Source organism: Balaenoptera physalus (genome assembly GCF_965194825.1).
Source record: "Balaenoptera physalus genome assembly, chromosome: 14".
Classification (NCBI taxonomy): domain Eukaryota; kingdom Metazoa; phylum Chordata; class Mammalia; order Artiodactyla; family Balaenopteridae; genus Balaenoptera; species Balaenoptera physalus.
In genome coordinates this window covers 84303573-84324079 of record NC_138893.1, presented here as the reverse complement: position 1 = coordinate 84324079, position 20507 = coordinate 84303573, and the positions used below count along the sequence as shown (strand labels likewise).

The 20507-nt window shown below is 40.7% G+C and overlaps 1 protein-coding gene, 1 long non-coding RNA gene and 1 pseudogene across 3 annotated transcripts in view; 2 read left to right on the top strand and 1 right to left on the bottom strand.

Moving 5' to 3' along the window:
* Nucleotides 1–20507, bottom strand: part of LOC309642731 — a 414473-nt gene that overhangs the window by 6223 nt on the left and 387743 nt on the right. The gene's annotated exons all lie outside the window — the stretch shown is intronic.
* Nucleotides 6895–20507, top strand: part of MCU (mitochondrial calcium uniporter) — a 221220-nt gene continuing 207607 nt past the window's right edge. The window contains exon 1 of the mRNA XM_082424565.1: nt 6895–7070. Within this exon, the coding sequence (XP_082280691.1) occupies nt 6924–7070 (147 nt within the window). The 5' untranslated portion in view covers nt 6895–6923. The remainder of the gene's footprint in view (nt 7071–20507) is intronic.
* LOC309642660 (ATP-dependent RNA helicase DDX50 pseudogene) lies at nt 13315–16365 on the top strand (annotated as a pseudogene). The gene has a single exon. The product of its transcript is annotated as an ATP-dependent RNA helicase DDX50 pseudogene (transcript).

The following is a 20507-nucleotide window of genomic DNA, read 5'->3' as shown; positions in this document are numbered from 1 at the left end:
GTAAAATCAAAATTCCTTAATAGGGTTTATAAAATCCTGTGTAACCTGCTCCTGTTGCCTCTCCCATCTCGTGACTCTTTGGCATTTACTCCTACTAATCTTTCAGATCTCACCAAATATTACTTCCCCTGAGATGCCTTCCCAGATCCTCAAAAATGGGTTAGATGCCCTCCTACAATACTCTCCTGCTTTCCTTATCTCTTATCATTAAACACTAAGTTCTGTGAGACCAGAGCCTTTATTTTGTTAGCTGTGGCAACTCAACCAAGAAATCACATTATTTATTGAAATAATGAATGTATTTCTTGAAACTCAGGGAAAGCCACTACTGAAGTTACAGAAGAAACTCTTTTATTATATTTAAGAAATATTTCAGATACTTTAATACACAGAGACATCTGGGCACAATGTAGTTACAACTAACACACTTGGAATCTGTATAAGCCAAAGTTTGTCTTATTTATTCAGATGCTTTTAGTGAGCTATTATTTGTGATGAGCATGTGTGAAAAATTTATCTGCCAAGATGGAACAAAGATCAAGAATTACCATCCTAAAAGATGCATTCCAGAAATGACTAACTAGGGTTTTACTTTTAAAAATTGGCCTATATGTAAAATTTAATTTAAAAGTTCATTCATTTCCCAGGATTATTTCTGGGAGAAGGACCCATGTTGGCAAACAGGAAGTTTTTTGTGTATGTTTATATTTTTTCACCTTCTAAAATACAAAATTGATAAGAAAGCAGAAAAGTCCATTTTAAAAGAACCATCAAATCTTTACACTCTTTCTCAAATCCTCTTAAGTGGGTTCTACATCATGGGAATTAATAAAAATGGCATTTCCCAATTAACTTGGGATTCTGAGTTTGGATCCTTTCACGTGCTCTCCTGGGTTTATAATCTAGAGGTATTTGTGAAATTTTCTTCTTGACAATAATTGTGTTTTTGATTGAATAGGTAATAGGTCTAATTGCTTCAGGGCCTTAAAGTAGTAGCATCTATAAATGCTATAAACCTTGCTTAAATTTTAACAAGTTTATTGAACAAGTTATTCCCTCTGATGCTGGATAAGCCAAAGGGCCCTGTTTCAAACTAATATATACATATTAACAAAGCAAGGCATGAAGATAGGAATGAAATGTCTTCTTAAAATGCTCTGAGACTAAATATTGTTTATACTCTAAGCAGTAAAACAGAAATTATTTAAGTAGAACTGAACCCTACTACACATTGATAGCAAAAACTACAATTTCTTCATATGTCTTCCTAGTAATGTTGTTGGGTGTGGTGGTTATTACATTAGTAATATGTTTCAAATTCATGTTATATTGATGCTCTGAGATAACTCAAGGGATCTTTCAGGAATTTTGAGTGATATATAAATGTTATGGGAAGAATTGATCCCATTTCAAGGTTAGGATGGATAAATGAGCATTTTAGAAAAAGAAATACATGATGCAGAAAATGTGAATTTTGGAAAATTTCTCCTAGCATATTGCCTGGCATATAATAGGCATTCAATTTATTTTTCTTGATTGACTGATTGAATAAATGAATAAATAAATTATACTCATTCAGTTCTTGTCCCCTACTCTTATCCCAACTCTCAATTAATAGTAATTATTTTCTTAGTCTCCACCCAAATTTGAGATAATTTGGCTCCCAAGTTTTGGGAGCTGGAATGATTTTAAAGTGCCTAATTAAGAACAATTTGTTAATGATTATTATCTCTTCCCCTTTTCACTCTAAGCTGTCTTTACACTTTCCAAGTCTCATGCTGCTTTTTATTCCTTAGGCTAGTTTTTATTAAAGAAAAGAGAACAAAACTGTTTCTCTCTGCCTTTTAATAAACGTGACTCTTTCTGTCATCCTTTCCTTGATCCTTTCCAAATCAGCCGTGGTTGCCGTAAGTGATGGCTGAGAGACAAGATGCCAAGTGCAGTGGCTAAATTTAAAGAGCAGCATTCGCACCTGTTGTTAACTGGCAATGACCAGTCTCACACCCACAGTTTCCTCCACCCTCTGCCTCACACCAAGTGCAACCCATAGCCCAGAATTTGTGTTCACGTATAAAAGTACTGATGAAGATTATATACATTACATAGAAATGGAGAATGAATACAGCATTTGACACTAAATTAGTTCAGTTTCAGAGGAGCTGAACTTTGGGCAACACCCAGCATAATATAAAGATGTATCTGACATTGAAATAGGCAGGTGGAAGTGACTAGGTATTTGATGAATTTTTGAAGACTATTAATGGACTATCTCACCTGAGAATAATTTTCTTAGACCTGCCATACTTTGTGAAATTATTTTGCCTATTAACATTGGAGAGTCCTCTAAATGTAAATGTTGTGTAAAAGAGGCAATCCAAGAAGTACTTATCATCTAAAAAGTCAGCTTAAATTAATTTGCCAGATTGGCAACTCTAACCTGGAAGAGCTGTGTAGGAGAAAGATAGTAACATAAATAATTCTGATAGAAAATACACATAAAAAGTGAGAGAAGAAGGGGACTGTGGCCCAGCGAGGCAGATTAGTCTAATCAAATAGGTTGGATACTCAAGGGAGTGGCAGCCTCATTGTCAGACCAGGTCACATCAAGTACCAAAGTACTGTGATAGAAAGTCAAACAACAAATTCTGAGAATTTAATTTTACCTGGGCATTTCCTCTCAGAGGAAGCCAAACTGGTCTTCAGAAGAATAGAACAGGTGACTTATGGGTACAGTAGGAGCAAAGAGTTGGAGGTTGGAAGGTCAGGGCATGTTCAGGGTATGGGTAGTAAATACCTGGAGAGTCCTGAGAGAGGGGAACCCTTTACCAATTTGGAATTTTGTTGTAATTCAGCCTTGTCAGAGAAGGCTGTTGTCAGCCTTGTCTTAGGATTTTGGGGGGCACTTTTGAATACTCTGGAATGGATAGTGTTGGGTTCCATAAAAATGTGTGCTGAATTCCTATGCACTTAGGAGGTGTGGTTTATTCAAGTGCAGAATCAGTGTCTTGCCCCTTTGGATCCCTTCAGATAGAGACAAAATACTTCCTGACTCCAAAGGTCTACTAAATAGCAAAGGCTATAGGAGGCCACAGGCCAATACAACACAAAAAGAACAGTGGGAGGGACTTCCCTGGTGGTGCAGTGGTTAAGAATCCGCCTGCCAATGCAGTGGACATGGGTTTGAGACCTGGTCTGGGAAGATCCCACATGCCGTGGAGCAACTAAGCCCGTGTGCCACAACTACTGAGCGTGCATTTTAGAGCCCGTGAGCCACAACTACTGAGCCCGCGTGCCACAACTACTGAAGCCCGCGCACCTAGAGCCCGTGCTCTGCAACAAGAGAAGCCACTGTAATGAGAAGCCCGAGCTCCGCAACTAGAGAAAGCCCGCGTGCAGCAATGAAGACCCAATGCAGCCAAAAATAAATAAATAAATTTATTTTAAAAAGAATCGATTAAAATGGACAGTGTGAAACTTAGCTGCCAACCTCTCAGATCCTGAGAAATATGAACAAAGACAGTCATATTTGAACAATCCCTGCCCTCCTCAACTCAATCTTTTCCCGGTGTTGTGTGCTTGACAGACATAAATAAATAAATAAATAAACTTGCAGACTGGATGTTTCTGACCTAAAAGAATGTTAGATTAGGGTCACTAAGTTATAAATGAATATGGAGTCAATCATCCTTTGGAGGCCGGGGCATGAAATTCTTGCCACACAAAAGTTTTAAGAGGAGGTATGTAAACATATTTATGTAAATTATGTATATAAAGCATGTAAATGATCCAGTGTGAGGTTGCAGTCTCTATTAAAGGGGGAAGAAAAGGAGAAAAACAAAAATAAGGAAGGAAAAAAAATGTGTGTATGTGTTTGATGAAGTCAGACCAGATATTGCTATAGCCAGGAAAAGCTATGTTGTGGGGTTTGAGTATTTGAGTCCTTCTACAGATGAGTAGGTATAAAAAATAGAAATAATGACATCTGGAAAAATAGTGAAGCCAAATCCCCAGAAAACAGATCTAAGCTGCGGTTTATGATACTTATTTAAAGGCTAAAACCCCTTTCTTCTCCCTCTCCTTCACATACTTTTTTTTTTTTTTTTAAAGAGCTGACATTTTAAAATTTTATTTATTTATTTATTTATGGCTGTGTTGGGTCTTCGTTTCTGTGCGAGGGCTTTCTATTTGCGGCAAGTGGGGGCCACTCTTCATTGCGGTGCGCGGGCCTCTCACTATCGCGGCCTTTCCTGTTGCGGAGCACAGGCTCCAGACGCGCAGGCTCAGCAATTGTGGCTCACGGGCCTAGTCGCTCCGCGGCATGTGGGATCCTCCCAGACCAGGGCTCGAACCCGTGTCCCCTGCATTGGCAGGCGGACTCTCAACCACTGCACCACCAGGGAAGCCCACATACTTTTTTTGATCTTTAAGAATTGCTGATTTCAGTTGAATAACTCATATTATCAGTAAACCATGAAACATAGCCCCCAGATCTCTAAGCAGATCCCTTTCATGTTTTCTTGTTCATGTCAATAAGCTGTGTGCGTCACCTACCCTGGCTATTCTGGAATGCTTAGGCAAATACTCCATTGAGTTGAGTCATACTTTGGAGCTGACTTTAGTGTACATTTTAGTAGGGAATCTAGTTAGAGTTTCACGCTCCAGAAAATCTGTTCTGATTAGTTTTAGCTAAAAGAAAAGATCAACCTGTTTTAAGGATTGGCACAGAAAATAATTCTGCAGTCATGTAGGTTTCACTGAACATATTTTTGTAATAATAAAAATAACATGCAGATGGGAAAAAGTTAAACCATTCAAAAGGATAGCTACCCCTTAAAATTTCCCAGAGGTAACTTTGTTTTTGTTTTTTTTTGTTTATTCTTCCAGAAACCACTATCTGTCTAGAGGATGACTTTCTATTGAGCTATCTACATTTTCTCCTTATTTGGCCTAGCCAACCAGCTGGTATGAGGTATGTCCTTTGCAGCTGTGCAAAGATTTTCTCTGTGAAGAGATAATTGACATTTGTTTAGATTAATTTCTATCCCTGGATTATTAGAACTCAGTTTAGTCAGTGGATCCTCAAAATACGCAGCCTACCTGTGGTTAATCAATGGTATCATCTTGGTAGATAAAAGATGACACATTTTGGTAAATAAAGAGAAAGCTTTTGGTAATCCCTCCAGTTTCAGATATATGCACTTGAAAAAAAAAAAAAACTATCGTGGTTCTTTTGCAAATCCACAGAACTAAATCTCAGTAATGCAGGATGCATGTCTCATTTTCATATTTTGATAAATAGGGGAAAGGCAATTCCCGTAGAACTTTTCAAAGTGTAAGATGGAGTGGAGGGCACAATACTGATTCATAGCCAGATTTGCGAAGACAAAAAGTAAAAACAAAACTAAAACCCGTGGTAATACTAGTAAGAAGGTGTAAAGGGACAAGAGAGAAGGGGAAATGGCATGGGTAAATACATAAAATGCAGATGGGATAAATATAGATGAGTGGAAAATGATTGTAAGTGAAGTTACCCCAGGAATGTCACAGATTTCCAACTAGGGGGATTAGTGTGTGCAGCTGTTGAATGGGGGGCTTATCTCATTCCTGAGCTCTCATGTTCCACTGTTGAGCAATAAATGCCTTTTGGGTGAGTGGTTTGAGTGTCTCACCTGGAGAAGCCAATCATCTTACAGTTCTGGGGTGGGTGGAAGGATTAAACAAACTAAAAGCTCCACTTCATTATTTACCTATTCTTGGCCAAAATAGTAACATTTCAGTCAAACTTGAAAGAACATTATTAGAATAAGTGATACAATAAAATTGTGTGCCTGTTGTTTTGTTTTAAATTTATCACCTTAGGCTACACTAGAAAGATGTTTCCCAAAATTTAGGATAATACTTTTATTTGCTTACCAAACTGTTTTCCTGCTCCAGATTTTAAAAGGAGGTGTGAGAATTAACTAGCTCATAACAATAAGCAGACAGCAAGGAAATCCTCTTCTGAGGAAATTCAGGAACCTCAAATCTCCTTTCTTTCAGTCTTCAGTGAGCTGTCATTATGAGCTTGTCTCTGTGGAAGGATTTTTCAAGAGAAAGGGTTATTCCAAAGTGTATTCTAATGGCTAATTTAGCTAAATTATGAAAATTCATTAAGGTAACCTGTACGTGATTTTTATTACATTATCAGCATGCTCTGTTTCTATAGTTTAATAAGTGCACATAAGGTCAAAAGTGGTAAGAAAATAGAGTGTTGCTTCTGGAGAGTGTAAGAATATCAGTATAAAGGTGCTGTAAAAGTGAACTGAGTATCTGAAATGTATACAGCTCTGTTAATTCACTTTGATAACGTGTACTCATTCTGGGACTTTGGTATCATAATCATTCTACCCCTCCTGTACTATGCTACATATCACAGTCATTAGATCACTCCATGATGGGATAATTTCAGCGTATCCAAATACCATTAGTTATGAATGATAACTCTGGGCGTGTCGTTGGGAGTTCCAACATACCTAGCTAATGATTACTAATCTGGTGTCTATTTTGCCAACTTAAAACACGAAGCACAGAGCTTTGTACAAATATCCATTTCCCCAGTTACCCTTATCTTAGCTGTATCTTTGGTGAGGATTAGCCGAATCGAATATGCCATCTCTATTGCTGCTATTCTGAGGGGCTCGGGTGCCAATTACCGGTTCCCTAGAATTTGCCCGTAATTGACTATGTCCCACAATAGGTAACTCTGGAAGTGACAGGCAGTCTCTAGTGTGGTTCTCCCGCCTGTCGATTGGGCCTTGCAAGAAGCCCCGCCTCATCAACTCAGTCAAGGGCGACAGTTGGACCGGCGCCGGTGAGTGGCGGGTCTTAGCTCCGCCCCGGCCGTCCGCTGCGCTGCCTGGGTCGGCGCCGTTTCCAGTTGAGAGATGGCGGCCGCCGCAGGTAGATCGCTCCTGCTGCTCCTCTCCTCCCGAGGCGGCGGAGGCGCCGGCGGCTGCGGAGCGCTGACTGTGGGCTGCTTCCCCGCGTTGGGCGTCAGCCGCCACCGGCAGCAGCAGCAGCACCACCGGACGGTGAGCGAGCGCGCCCGAGGGCTCCGGGGAGGGCGGGACGGCGCTGGCGTGTGGGATCCGCCGGCGGGCAGGCCGCCGGGGCAGCGGGCGAGTTACCTCAACTCGCGGCCACTCCCGAGGTTGCCGGGCACCGAGGAGCCGCCGTGCCCTTCAGGCGCCTGCGGCTGCAACCAGGAAAAAAGGCAGGGCGGAGGAAGCCGAGAGGAGGAGGAGGAGGGGCGACGGCAGGGATGTTCCCGGAGGACCGGGGACACCAGGGCGGGGAAGGGACGGGACTTGAACCTCTCTCTGACCCGCCCCCGATCTCGGTCCCTCCCTCCTTTTTACTTAACAGCTCTGCCCCATTGCTCTCGAACTGAGCCCCGTTCAAGTTGTCCCCTTTCCCTCCTCCTCCAGGCGGGTTGGGGTGTCCTGAGTTGCCGCGGCTGCCTTGTGTATGTGTCAGGAGAGTGGCAGTGCCATACTGCTGGGAACTGTCCCCCGGAGGGCAACCCAGGACCCCAGCGGGGCCGCTCCCTAGTTCTCTTCTCGACCCTCTGGGAACGGGCAAGACGGAAAATCAAACTTTATCCCCCTGTGTGACTTCCTGCGTGTGGGCATGGGGAACAGCACCCTTGCGATGGATGCTGCATTGCTTCAGAAGGCAAGCTCCAACCTCCTTAGTTCCTTAAAGGTCCTCGGTGGTCCTTTTGGAGGGCTGGTTTATAAGCTTGTTCACGTGTGCCTGAAGAAGGAAGGTGGGCAGCAGGCAGAGGGGAAGAGAATATGACAAGTTGTTCACAGTGGCAGGGATTTGGTGGTTGTATTAACCAGTTATTGCTGGCTTTCATTGGCTGGCAACGCACAGGAGTTTCTATTTGAACAGCCTTGGTGTCTGTGTGTGTGTGTGTGTGTGTTTCTTTTTCAGTTGCAAGAGATCAACTTGGCATGCATGGGGTTCTTGACCTAACAAGTCAGCAGGTTCTCTTCCCTTGGACTTTCTAGACCCATACTGTTGGTCTCTGGCCAACTCCAAGAGAAAGAGTGTAGGTTTCATTTCCTAGGGCTAAGTTGTATAGTGTGGTAATAAGAGAATCACTGCAGACAGCCTGATAGCAGAAACTAGGATCTTCAGCTCTCAACAAATACACCCACCTGTCTTGTTCTGATCACATAGCTCTTGAGGGGAAACTGAACTGGAGCTTTTCAGAGGATACCCCAAGACTGATGACAGCATAAAATTAAGTGTCTGAAAGAGCAGTGAAAAGAACTAATGCTCTTTAAATGCAAGATGGTATTGTTATTATTAGTCATAGGTATGGACCCTATCCTCGTTCTTATGAGAAAACTGTACTTCATTTTGGCATACTGACATATTGCTTTGCTGAAGCTTTTGGGTGAGAGCCGAGCTTTCCACAGTTCAGTTTAGATTTGCATGTTTCATAGCCTCCAGTTATGTGTTTTGTTCTCTTAAAAACATAAGGCAGAGGGCTTTCCTTGTGGCACAGTGGTTGAGAATCTGCCTGCCAATGCAGGGGACACGGGTTCGAGCCTTGGTCTGGGAGGATCCCACATGCCGCAGAGCAACTGGGCCCGTGAGCCACAATTGCTGAGCCTGCGCGTCTGGAGCCTGTGCTCCGCAACAAGAGAGGCCGCGATAGTGAGAGGCCCGCGCACCGCGATGAAGAGTGGCCCCCGCTTGCCACAACTAGAGAAAGCCCTTGCACAGAAACGAAGACACAACACAGCCATAAATAAATAAATAGAAACATCTGACTGTCTTTAAAAACAAAACAAAACAAAACATAAGGCAATCCAAAAATCTGATTGCATTCCCCTCCCCCTCAAACTATTTAAAGATTTCCCAAGTTGTCTTTATCTCTGTATTTTGATAATACATCTTCTGACTTTACAGTTTGTTTTTAAGACTATTTGGGTGTGGTATTCATTTAGCATTTTGAAATTAGTGCCTTTTATATTTTCCACTGTGTGAATCTGTCAGTCTGTGAGTGCCTTCCTTGTGCGGGTACTTCATGAAGGTGTTTTTCTGTGCTATTCTGGGGTGGATAAAAGTGATGTGCTGAATTTGAGGTGAAAGCACAGCTAAAATGAAGTGTTATTTCTGAAGGGCAGAAGTGTTATAAGCATGGTGACTTGCAAATGAACTTACAATTGTAAGATTTTGAAAAAAGTTGTGCCTGATTATTTAAAATATGTAAACAGTTTTTTTCTTTTTCTACGATTGCTCCGAAGCTATCATGTATTTAGCTGTCTCCATCTGTTATTCTATGATTCCTCACAAGACTCAATTTGAAAGGTATCTCTTAGAGATTTGTTTAACTGTTGACATTTTATGCTTGAAATTAAGACCCAGAAAGGGAGAGACTTGGCCAGGATTACACGATGAATATACAACAGTTTTAGGACTCCCACCCACTCCAGATATTCTGACCCCCTTATTGTGTTCTTTTTATTATAAAGTGCAATTGCTCCTTCACATCTTTCTCCTCCCTTATAAAACTTACTATTGTTTGTTATGAAAGTACTGGTATTTCAAAACCCCATGAATGAGAATTCTCCTATGTTGGTTTGAGGCACATGTATTAGGCAATATAGGAACAAACCACTGGCTCTTATAAAGGTCCCTGAGAGGCACTAAGGTTGAATCTTGCATAGGTGACATCCTGTGTATGTGCAGCAGATGGCACTCTGTGTCGGACTAGATCACAAGTCCTGCTTGTGCCACTTTTGTTCTGCTGTAGTAGGTATGGTAAATTAGAGCCAGGGGGACATAACCAATTATAGTACTGGTTAATTTTTTGCTTGAGAGGTATGTTTTTTGAAATTCATTTTTTCCAAGTTTGAAGAACAAGTCCAGAGCAATACAGTTCAACTAATATAGGTAAATGTGATTGCAAAGTAATAAAACATAGCTTGTACACCCCCCTCCACCCCCCAATTAAAACATCATTCAACTGAGTAAATAGGAGAAAAGGTGCAGGGGCTTATTCAGTATTTGTAGCACCATCTAGTGTAATTTTTCCTTTCCTATGTGAAGAGCCTGTTATTGCTTCCCAGCTTGTGACTGTAACTGAGTCTGATGTAAAATGTTTGTTACATGCTTTTCTGTGTGGTTAGTGAAGGTGACTATTTTCAAGGATGATTCTTTGAGGGGAACTGCCTTTATTGTGAGCTGTGTAATTCCTTTGCTAAATCAAACTGTCTCATCTCTGATTATGACAGCCTGACTGTTGGCATTTCCTAGTGGTCAACGGCTATGCTGAATTGCTAAATCTCTTACTTAAGTCTGTCATTATACTGTTATAGATTGTGGCTGTCCCTTTTTACTTTACACATTGTAGTTCTTTGGCAGTGATGTCATTTCAGTTTAACCTGAAAGTTTTAACAGAGGTTACATTGCCTGGCACAGAGGTAAGTCCCAGTTCTTTAATTGGGCTCCTCATGATCTGGCTAAGTCTTACTTTGCCAGATCCACCCAGCACAAATACTCCACTGTACTTAAGCCAGTGTCTCATATACCCATATTAAATGTCTGTGCAGTTTTTGTAGCGGAATTTCAGTCTTAACCACCCCTCTAACCTCTAAGGTTCATTTTAGGTGAGAGACTGTGACCTTTGACTCCTGTTTGAATCTAACTTCCTCACTTTACAGATGAGAAAACGGACCTAATGGGAACTGAGGGAAGTGACTTTTCTGTTATGTTTGTGGTTAATGACATCTGGGATAAAAATTCTTTTAAATGGAGGTGGATTCAAGGAGAAATCCTAGTTTGAATCTTCATGTGTGTTTCCTAGCTCTTAATCCCTTTCCATTGTTCTATTCTGTCTTCTCTGAATGCTGATAGGACTTATTATTTTCAGGACACAGATTGACACTGCCTTGTTCTCTAAATGTTTCATTTGTGAGTACCTTATCTTACTGGGCAGCGATTGTGTATCTTGTTACCTTTTTGTCTCTCACAGACTTCAGAGCAGTACTAGGTACATAGATAACACTCAAACAAGCATTAATTGAATACGCACCCTTTTGTCTGCTTGCCAGTGAAAAGGTGTGCTCTATTTCCCCCCCTGGTTTGACTTGTTTAATGACCTGTTGCTTAGGTACATTTGGGTTATTGCTTTAAGTTTGGTATTGCCAGTGCTGTCTTTGGTTGTATATTACACTTCTTTATGGTGGACTGATGCAGAGAGTTGGTAACATTGGATTAGCTCTACAGTGGTACACACTTTCTACCCAAAGAAGCAGAAGTATGATGAATACCCAGATTATTAGGAATATATGTTTGAATCAGAGTCTAGATTTATTGTTGTTTTAGTTGACAATAATATTAAGATTTTGAAGGTTGTGGATAAATATGCTTAGAGCAGACTTATTATGGAAACTTTATCTTAAAATCTTGCTTATTTTGAACCCCATAAAATAGTCGAAGGAGTAAATTTGGATTTAGTCAACAAATTCTGATGATTTGAACTTTTCTGAGTCTCAAGGGGCTCTATTTTATGCTTTACGGAACTCTAAGAGGGAATCTAAATAGAAATGCAGCATCAAGAATGGTGTATGTTGGGACTTCCCTGGTGGCGCAGTGGTTGAGAATCCGCCTGCCAATGCAGGGGACACGGGTTCGAGCCCTGGTCTGGGAAGATCCCACATGCCGCGGAGCAGCTAGGCCCATGAGCCACAACTACTGAGCCTGCGCGTCTGGAGCCTGTGCTCCGCAGCAAGAGAGACCTCGATAGTGAGAGGCCGGCGCAGCGCGATGAAGAGTGGCCCCCGCTTGCCGCAACTAGAGAAAACCCTCGCACAGAAACAAAGACCCAACACAGCCAAAAATAAATAATAAATAAATAATAAATAAATTAAAAAAAAAAAAAAGAATGGTGTATGTTGGACTTCCCTGGTGGTGCAGTGGTTAAGAATCCACCTGCCAATGCAGCGGACACGGGTTCGAGCCCTGGTCCAGGAATATCCCACATGCCACGCAGCAACTAAGCCCATGCGCCACAACTACTGAGCCTGTGCTCTAGACCCCGCATGCCACAACTACTAAGGCTGTGTGCCACAACTACTGAAGCCGGTGCACCTAGAGCCCGTGCTCCGCAACAAGGGAAGCCACCGCACTGAGAAGCCTGCGCACCACAACAAAGAGTAACCCCCACTCGCCGCCACAACTAGAGAAAGCCGGCGCGCAGCAATGAAGACCCAATGCAGCCAAAAAATTAATTAATTAATTAAAAAAAAAGAATGGTGTATGTTGAAGACAATAAATTGAATGTGAATTTTGGTTTTGGGGCTGCCTACTGTTTGAAAGGGAAATCAAGGAGTGGTCATGGTCTTCTATAGTAGCACTTCATTGATACCATAGTCTGAGTAACTACTAAGATGTTGCTTTTATTTCTTTGTATATTCTAGCTTTGTGCGCCTTGGGTTTTCTTTAAAAAATTACTGTTTGTTTTCCTGTGATTAAGGACAAGATTACCTTTTAAGATCTCAAGATAACCACTCAATATAGGGGAATCCTCTATTCTTTATTTGACTGATTAATACAATACTGGAACAACATGTTATTAGGAAAACTAAGATGTTACCATGGAAGACATGTACTTAAAAGAGTCCTAAAATTTAGAGCTCGACAAGACAAGGTTAAGGAAATAAAAGTTCAGGAACAGTAAAGTGGCTTTTTCCTTGGTAGCCCAGCAAGTTACTGCAGAGCTGAAAATGGCTCACACATCTGCTGGTTTTCCCATTAAGTTCTTTTCCTATGAAATTACAAAATTCTGTGTTTCCTTCTAAAAATGATTAAGCTGAGACTGGTTTTTAAAAGTGAATTGGGGGAAGTGATGCACGACCCTGTCTGGGAGGCCGCCCTGCCCCCGCTTCCTTTCACCCTGTCGCTGCCCGCAGGTGGTTGTGGCCGCCTTGCCCAGAGGGAGGCGGCGGCAGCGGTGGGAATGATGCCTGGGAAACTCCTCTGTGGGGACATTATGGAGCTGGAAGCACCTTTGGAGGAGACCGAGAGCCAGAGGAAGGAGAGGCAAAAGAGCTCTGTGGATGTCGGAATTTCGGATAAGGGATTATGGACTTGTACTTCCCTTATAGTGTTGTTATGAAGATTTAAACAAGATAAGCTGAAAACATATTACACAATGCTGGAGTGATAGAAGGAAGTCAAGGCACCATTATGACTCAGATAAGAAATCAGAAACAAGAGAAAATGGTGTTGCAGATGACCTGGATGCTCCCAAACCCCAAAAAAGCTAAAATGAAAGAGAAACTAAATGTGACACCGAGGAAGGATGTCATAGACTTTCAGATGAATTTTCTAAATCTCATAAGTCAAGAAGAAAAGATCTGTCAAATGGAGATATTGATGAATATGAAAAAAAATCAAAGCGAGTGTCATCCTTAGATAGTTCTACTCATAAATCAAGTGATAATAAACTAGAAGAGACCCTAATACGTGAACAGAAGGAAGGAGCCTTCTCCAATTTCCCTATTTTTGAAGAGACTATAAAGCTTCTGAAAGGTCTAGGGGTAACATATCTCTTTCCTATTCAAGTTAAGACTTTTGGTCCTGTATATGAAGGAAAAGATTTAATTGCTCAAGCACGGACAGGAACAGGAAAGACATTCTCTTTTGCCATCCCCTTGATTGAAAGACTCCAAAGAAATCAAGAGACAATTAAAAAAAGCCGCTCACCAAAGGTACTTGTTTTGGCTCCTACAAGGGAACTGGCAAACCAAGTAGCGAAAGACTTCAAAGATATAACTAGGAAGCTCAGTGTGGCGTGTTTTTATGGTGGAACATCATATCAAAGCCAAATTAATCATTTTTGAAATGGTATTGACATCCTGGTTGGGACCCCTGCTCGTATCAAAGATCATCTGCAGAGTGGCCGATTAGATCTTTCTAAACTGCGCCACGTTGTGCTGGATGAAGTGGATCAAATGTTAGATTTAGGTTTTGCTGAACAAGTTGAAGATATTATCCACGAATCCTACAAAACTGATTCTGAAGACAATCCTAAGACTTTACATTTTTCTGCAACTTGCCCACAGTGGGTATACAAAGTTGCAAAAAAATACATGAAATCCAGATACGAACAGGTTGACCTTGTTGGGAAAATGACTCAAAAGGCTGCAACTACTGTGGAACATCTGACCATCCAGTGCCATTAATCTCAGAGGCCAGCAGTTATTGGAGATGTCCTTCAAGTCTACAGTGGGTCTGAAGGGAGGGCTATTATCTTCTGTGAGACCAAAAAGAATGTAACTGATATGGCCATGAATCCACACATAAAACAGAATGCCCAGTGTTTACATGGCGACATCGCACAGTCACAAAGAGAAATTACACTGAAAGGCTTCAGAGAGGGTAGTTTTGGTGGCAGCCAATGTTGCTGCCCGTGGTTTGGACATTCCTGAGGTTGATCTGGTTATTCAGAGTTCACCTCCACAGGATGTTGAGTCCTATATTCATCGCTCTGGATGCACAGATAGAGCTGGCTGGACAGGCATTTGCATATGTTTTTATCAACCAAGAGAAAGAGGTCAACTAAGATATGTGGAACAAAAAGCAGGAATTACTTTTAAACGTGTAGGTGTTCCTTCTACAATGGATTTAGTTAAATCTAAAAGCATGGATGCCATCAGGTCTCTGGCTTCCGTTTCTTATGCTGCTGTTGATTTTTTCTGACCATCAGCTGAGAGACTGATAGAAGAGAAAGGGGCAGTGGATGCATTGGCTGCAGCATTAGCCCACATCTCTGGCGCATCAAGTTTTGAACCATGTTCTTTGATCACCTCTGATAAGGGGGTTGTGACCATGACTCTGGAAGCCCAGAAGAAATACAGGATGTTAGCTGTGCTTGGAAAGAACTTAACAGAAAGTTGAGTAGTAATGCTATGTCCCAAATTACCAGAATGTGCCTCCTAAAAGGAAATATGGGCATTTGCTTTGATGTTCCCACAACTGAGTCAGAATGGTTACAGGCAGAGTGGCGTGATTCAGACTGGGTACTCTCAGTGCCAGCCAAGTTGCCTGAAATTGAAGAATATTATGATGGAAACACATCTTCTAATTCCAGATAGAGGAGTGGCTGGTCAAGTGGCCGGGCAGGTGGTCGATCTGGTGCCCGGTCAGGTAGACAGAGTCGACAGGGGAGTCAGTCAGGAAGTCGACAAGATGGTAGAAGACGAAGTGAGAACAGAAATTGATCGAGAAGCGGGGGCCACAAGCAGAGTTTTGACTGAGATAGTTAATCTACCAGTGTGAGCTTGCCTATTTCTGCCTAATCATGTACATTATCCACCAAAAATTAGGTCATCATAGTTGAGGTCTGTGTCTGCTATTTGCAAAGAAGTTGGTTGTATTTTTTTTTTAAAGTATTTCGTAAGAATGGTTGTAAACAAATCTACTTATCCAGTTATACCTTTGAATAAAAAAACCTCCTTTAAAAAAAAAAAAAAGTGAATTGGGGTCAGATTCTTCCAGTAAGACCCTAAAGTCAAACTGAATCTTGAATAGTTACTCCCTGATTTAGATCAAGCTTGAGGACATCTGATAAAAAACTTGACCTCTGCAGCTGAACACAAAAGGGAAACAATCTGTTTATTTATTTCACTGCACTTTGTTAAACACTTACATTGAGACAGCCTGTGTAAAAATGAAAGTTGACTTCAAGCAAAGTAATTTTAATAAGTTTAGTGAATTCTTGACTCCTAAACCATGTACAGGCTTGATTTTTTTTTATTGATAAGAGCATAACTTGGTAAATTATATCACCGACTGGGTCTAATAGCATACTAAAACTGAACTTTTTCTAATACAGTCTGGAATAATTGGATAATATGACATTGCATTTTGACATCTCTCTTAAAAATAAGAGGCTTTTCCAAAAGTTCTTTAATGACATTAATAATATTTATTAATCCAAAAGAGTGAGGTGTTTACCTTTTATGCTTCATTACTAAAGTTTTCAGTTTTTACATTTTTAAAATTTATTGTCCACTTTATTTTGGGGAGAGCACTTGTAATAATCACCAGAAAATTGCTGAGCAGAGCCCATTGGGTGTATGATGCTATCCAGAGGACAGTCTCAAATGTACAGCCCTGAGCCGTACTACCTTACAGGTTTCAAGATTTTTTAAATTCTTTTTTTGCCTTCTCAGACAGGCCCACTTTGTATAATACTTCTTACTTACCTATAGTAAATGGTGTTACAGGGTGTTTAAGAGTATTAATGTCTGCTTTAAACTTTAGAGAAAGTTAATGCAACTGATAGTTTATAAAATAACAGGAGAGGACTTCCCTGGTGGCGCAGTGGTTAAGAATCCGCCTGCCAATGCAGGGGACACGGGTTTGAGCCCTGGTCCGGGAAGATCCCACATGCCGCGGAGCAGCTAAGCCCGTGTGCCACAACTGTTGAGCCTGTGCTCTAGAGCCCGCGAGCCACAACTACTGAACCCGTATGCCACAACCACTGAAGCCCACGCACCTAGAGCCTGTGCTCTGCAACAAGAGAAACCACCGCCATGAGAAGCCTGCGCATTGCACTGAAGAGTAGCCCCCGCTCGCAGCAACTAGAGAAAGTCCGCGCGCAGCAACGAAGAACCAACGCAACCAAAAATAAATAAATAAATAAATAAATAAATAAATAAAAAATAACAGGAGAGCAAATAGGTTAGCTGAACTACCTGACCTGTAAAGATAGAGGAGTAGATATAGAAGAAAGCATCTAAGAGCTAAAGGCACTGTGTTTCCATGTTTAATTCTCACCATAACCCTATAAGAGGTATTATTGTGCTAGTTTGATATATTGTGCTAGTTTGAGGAAATTGAGGACGGGATAGGTTCATTTCTTCTTACGTGTCATAAACTGTTTTAATGATAGGGATGCAAAGATGGACAAATGTTTTGGAGCTGGGATTTAAGCCTACGTCTGGCTAGAATTAAAGCTGTACCATGCTGGTTGTCAGTGTGGGTCTTCCTTCCTTTTCAGCACCTGCTCCTTCAGTTTTGTTCCTTTCTCAAGCATCTACTGCAGTTTTTTCCAAGAGACCTCACCATCCCTCCCACTGACTACATTTCTTAAATCTCTTTCTCCACCCTCCCCCACCAGGTATTAACTGATAAGAGTCTAAGGTATTACGCCTACCCCCCACCCCCTCCAAATCTTTGAAATTTAGTTTAAGATTCTAAAACGTCCCACCCAGTAAACCTGGTAATTACTGAGTATTGCATCTATATCAAACACTTTTATAGCATTGTATAGTATACTCCACAACAACCCTTCAGGCAAAATACCATCCCCATTGTACAGATGAGAAAATAAAGACCTAGAAAGGTTAATACCTAGAGTCATTCAGAATATATCTGTGGAACTCCTACTCTGTGAGACACTGTGCTGGTAAGGAGAGATGTTTCTGTTGTGGTTCTAAGAGTTCACAGTCTGGCCAGGAGACAAGACTATAAACAAGACTGTAACTGGCTGTGCTTTTTTTTTTCCCTATGGAGGTCAGTGGGAGCACTTAGACTTACCCGAGGATGTTGGGGAAGGCTTCACTGGTGAGGCCTTGCTTGAGCTGAAATATGAGGAAATATAATGTGTGGGGGACTGAAAAGGTTGGTTCATATTCCAGGCAGCACTAGTATCTAACATGACGATATGAGGGAGTATGATGTATTTGAGAAACAGCCAGTAATTTGTTACAACTGGATATGGGCAAGAATAGCTGAAGATTAGGCTGGACAGTAGCAGTGATAGCAATAATAATTAATATTTATGAAGTGCACCATGTGCCAAGCAGTGTACACAGTCTCACTTAATTCTTGTGACACCCTATGAGTAGGCATTGTTATGAGTAGGTATTGTTATTATCCTCATTTTACAGATAGTGAAACTGAGTTGCATCAGATTGGTTAAGTGATTTGCCCAGACAGTCAGTTAGTGACACATAGCTAGTAAATGACTTGCCTAGGATAACACAGCTAGCGAGTGGCATACCCAGCATATAAACCCAAGTAGTCTGGCTACAGAGCCTGTCTCTTCACCACTTACTGTGGTGAGGGATCAGATTGTGAAAGGACTTGTGAAGGAGCTGACATTTTATGATGTAGTTCAGTGGTTTTTAAAAAAACTCAACCCACAGTAGAAATACCTTTTATGTTATGATTGAGCACATGCATGTATGCATAAAATTAGGAAAAGTCTCATGAAACAATATTTTTACTATGTATGCATAGTTTCTGTTCTCTTTTCTTAAGGAAGTTCTGGTTGAGACTCATTTAAATTGATTCTACAATTTAAGCCACAGTTGGGAAAAATACTACTTTTCAGTAGGTGAGCATTGGAAGAATTTCAAGTAAGGGAATCACATGGTTATGTTTGTGCTTTTAGGTAGGTCACACTGGCAGCATTGTGAAGGCTTAATTGGAGAGGATGGGACTGGAAAGACAGACACCAGTAAGGAACATCTTAATGGACCAGGCAAAAGATGTCTGAACTAGGACAGCAGCCTTGAGGATGGAGAAAAGAGAATAGAGAGAAGGGAGATTTAGGAAGTAGAGTTGATAGTCCACAACCAATCGTCAAGTTCTATCACTCAGCTACTAAGTACTAGGTAGAAAGACAGTTCAATTCAAGACCTGTGTTACTGTGTTACTCAGGTACTGAAATTTTATTTCTTGACCTTTTTTGCGTGTTCCTTTTTATCATCGTGTGAAATATTCTTCTTTGTTGTCTTTTCTACACCTCTGCTTTTGTATTTAAAAAAAAATCTGGTTTAATTATTTTTAAATGACTAAAAAATTTATATATAAAATCAGACACCCACCTTATCCCCTTACTTCTGCCTCCCCACCCCTACCTCATACTATCAGAATCTGGAAGATTTGCATAGCAGTATGAAAAAGTTCACATAGCATGATGAGCACTCAGCAAGTCTTTGCTGAAAGAATGTGTCTTGTGTATTATACTCTCCCAAAGCAGAAACTCTTAACAGTATGTTCATTAACTAGAGGAATACTTTTGAGTAATTTTCTTGAACTTTGTCTTCTCTAACTTTCCATTTTTGTAATATTTGACTCCCTTTAGGGAATAGTAAGCATTATATGTATGATGGTCTTACTTTTTAAAAAACAAACAACATAACTAGCCATTCCTAAGCATGAAATCTTAGTAAAATTTTAGCAGTTTTTCTTCCCATATTATAAATGTAGATACACAAGATTCCTACTGCTTCTGCCACTCCAGTTTCTCAAGAGCATTATTATATATATATAAAATTGAGAACAAGTTATTTGGAGTGATTCTCTAACATTTTAATTGACTGGACCTTACTGGATTGCTTTATTTAGAGAGCACATAATTCTTTGGTCTTCTAGGTGTTATGATACAAAGGTAAGTATTTACTTGATAATTATAACAATTTTTTAGAGACATTACAGTATCTGCTCTACCAGAGGAGATTGTATTTGAGATGTAGTTGATGAACCTTGTGAAATCTTATGGGAGCAAAGAATAGCTGTACCATCACAGAATCTTTTAATAGTTTTCTGAGATAGTTAAATAAATGAAAAGATGGAAGTGGTAAGAGTGTGTGTGTGTGTGTGTGTGTGTGTGTGTGTGTGTGTGTGTGTTTCGCAGTCACCAAAATAAAGAGTAAGTAATTGAAGAGAATTAGGTGCCATGTGGTATAATAGTTAGGGGTCTGGGTTCTGCTCCTTTCTCTTCCATTAACTTGCTGTTTGACCTTGAGCAAGTGATGTAACCTCTTTGATCCTATTATTTTTGTTGATTAAATAAGGATGCTTGATTAGGTGAGCCTAAAGGGCTTCTTTAATTCTAAGTTATGTATCATTTTTTTTTTTTTTTAAACATCTTTATTGAAGTATAATTGCCTTACAATGGTGTGTTAGCTTCTGCTTTATAACAAAGTGAATCAGTTATACATATACAATATGTTCCCATTTCTCTTCCCTCTTGCATCTCCCTCCCTCCCACCCTCCCCATCCCATCCCTCTAGGTGGTCACAAAGCACCGAGCTGATCTCCCTGTGCTATGCGGCTGCTTCCCACTAGTTATCTATTTTACATTTGGTAGTGTATATATGTCCATGACACTCTCTTACCCTGTCACATCTCACCCCACCCCCTCCCCATATCCTCAAGTCCATTCTCTAGTAGGTCTGTGTCTTTATTCCCGTCTTGCCACTAGGTTCTTCATGGCCTTTTTTTTTTTTTTTTTTTTCCCCTTAGATTCCATATATATGTGTTAGCATACTGTATTTGTTTTTCTCTTTCTGACTTACTTCACTCTGTATGACAGACTCTAACTCCATCCACCTCATTACAAATACCTCCATTTCATTTCTTTTTATGGCTGAGTAATATTCCATTGTATATATGTGCCACATCTTCTTTATCCATTCATCTGTCGA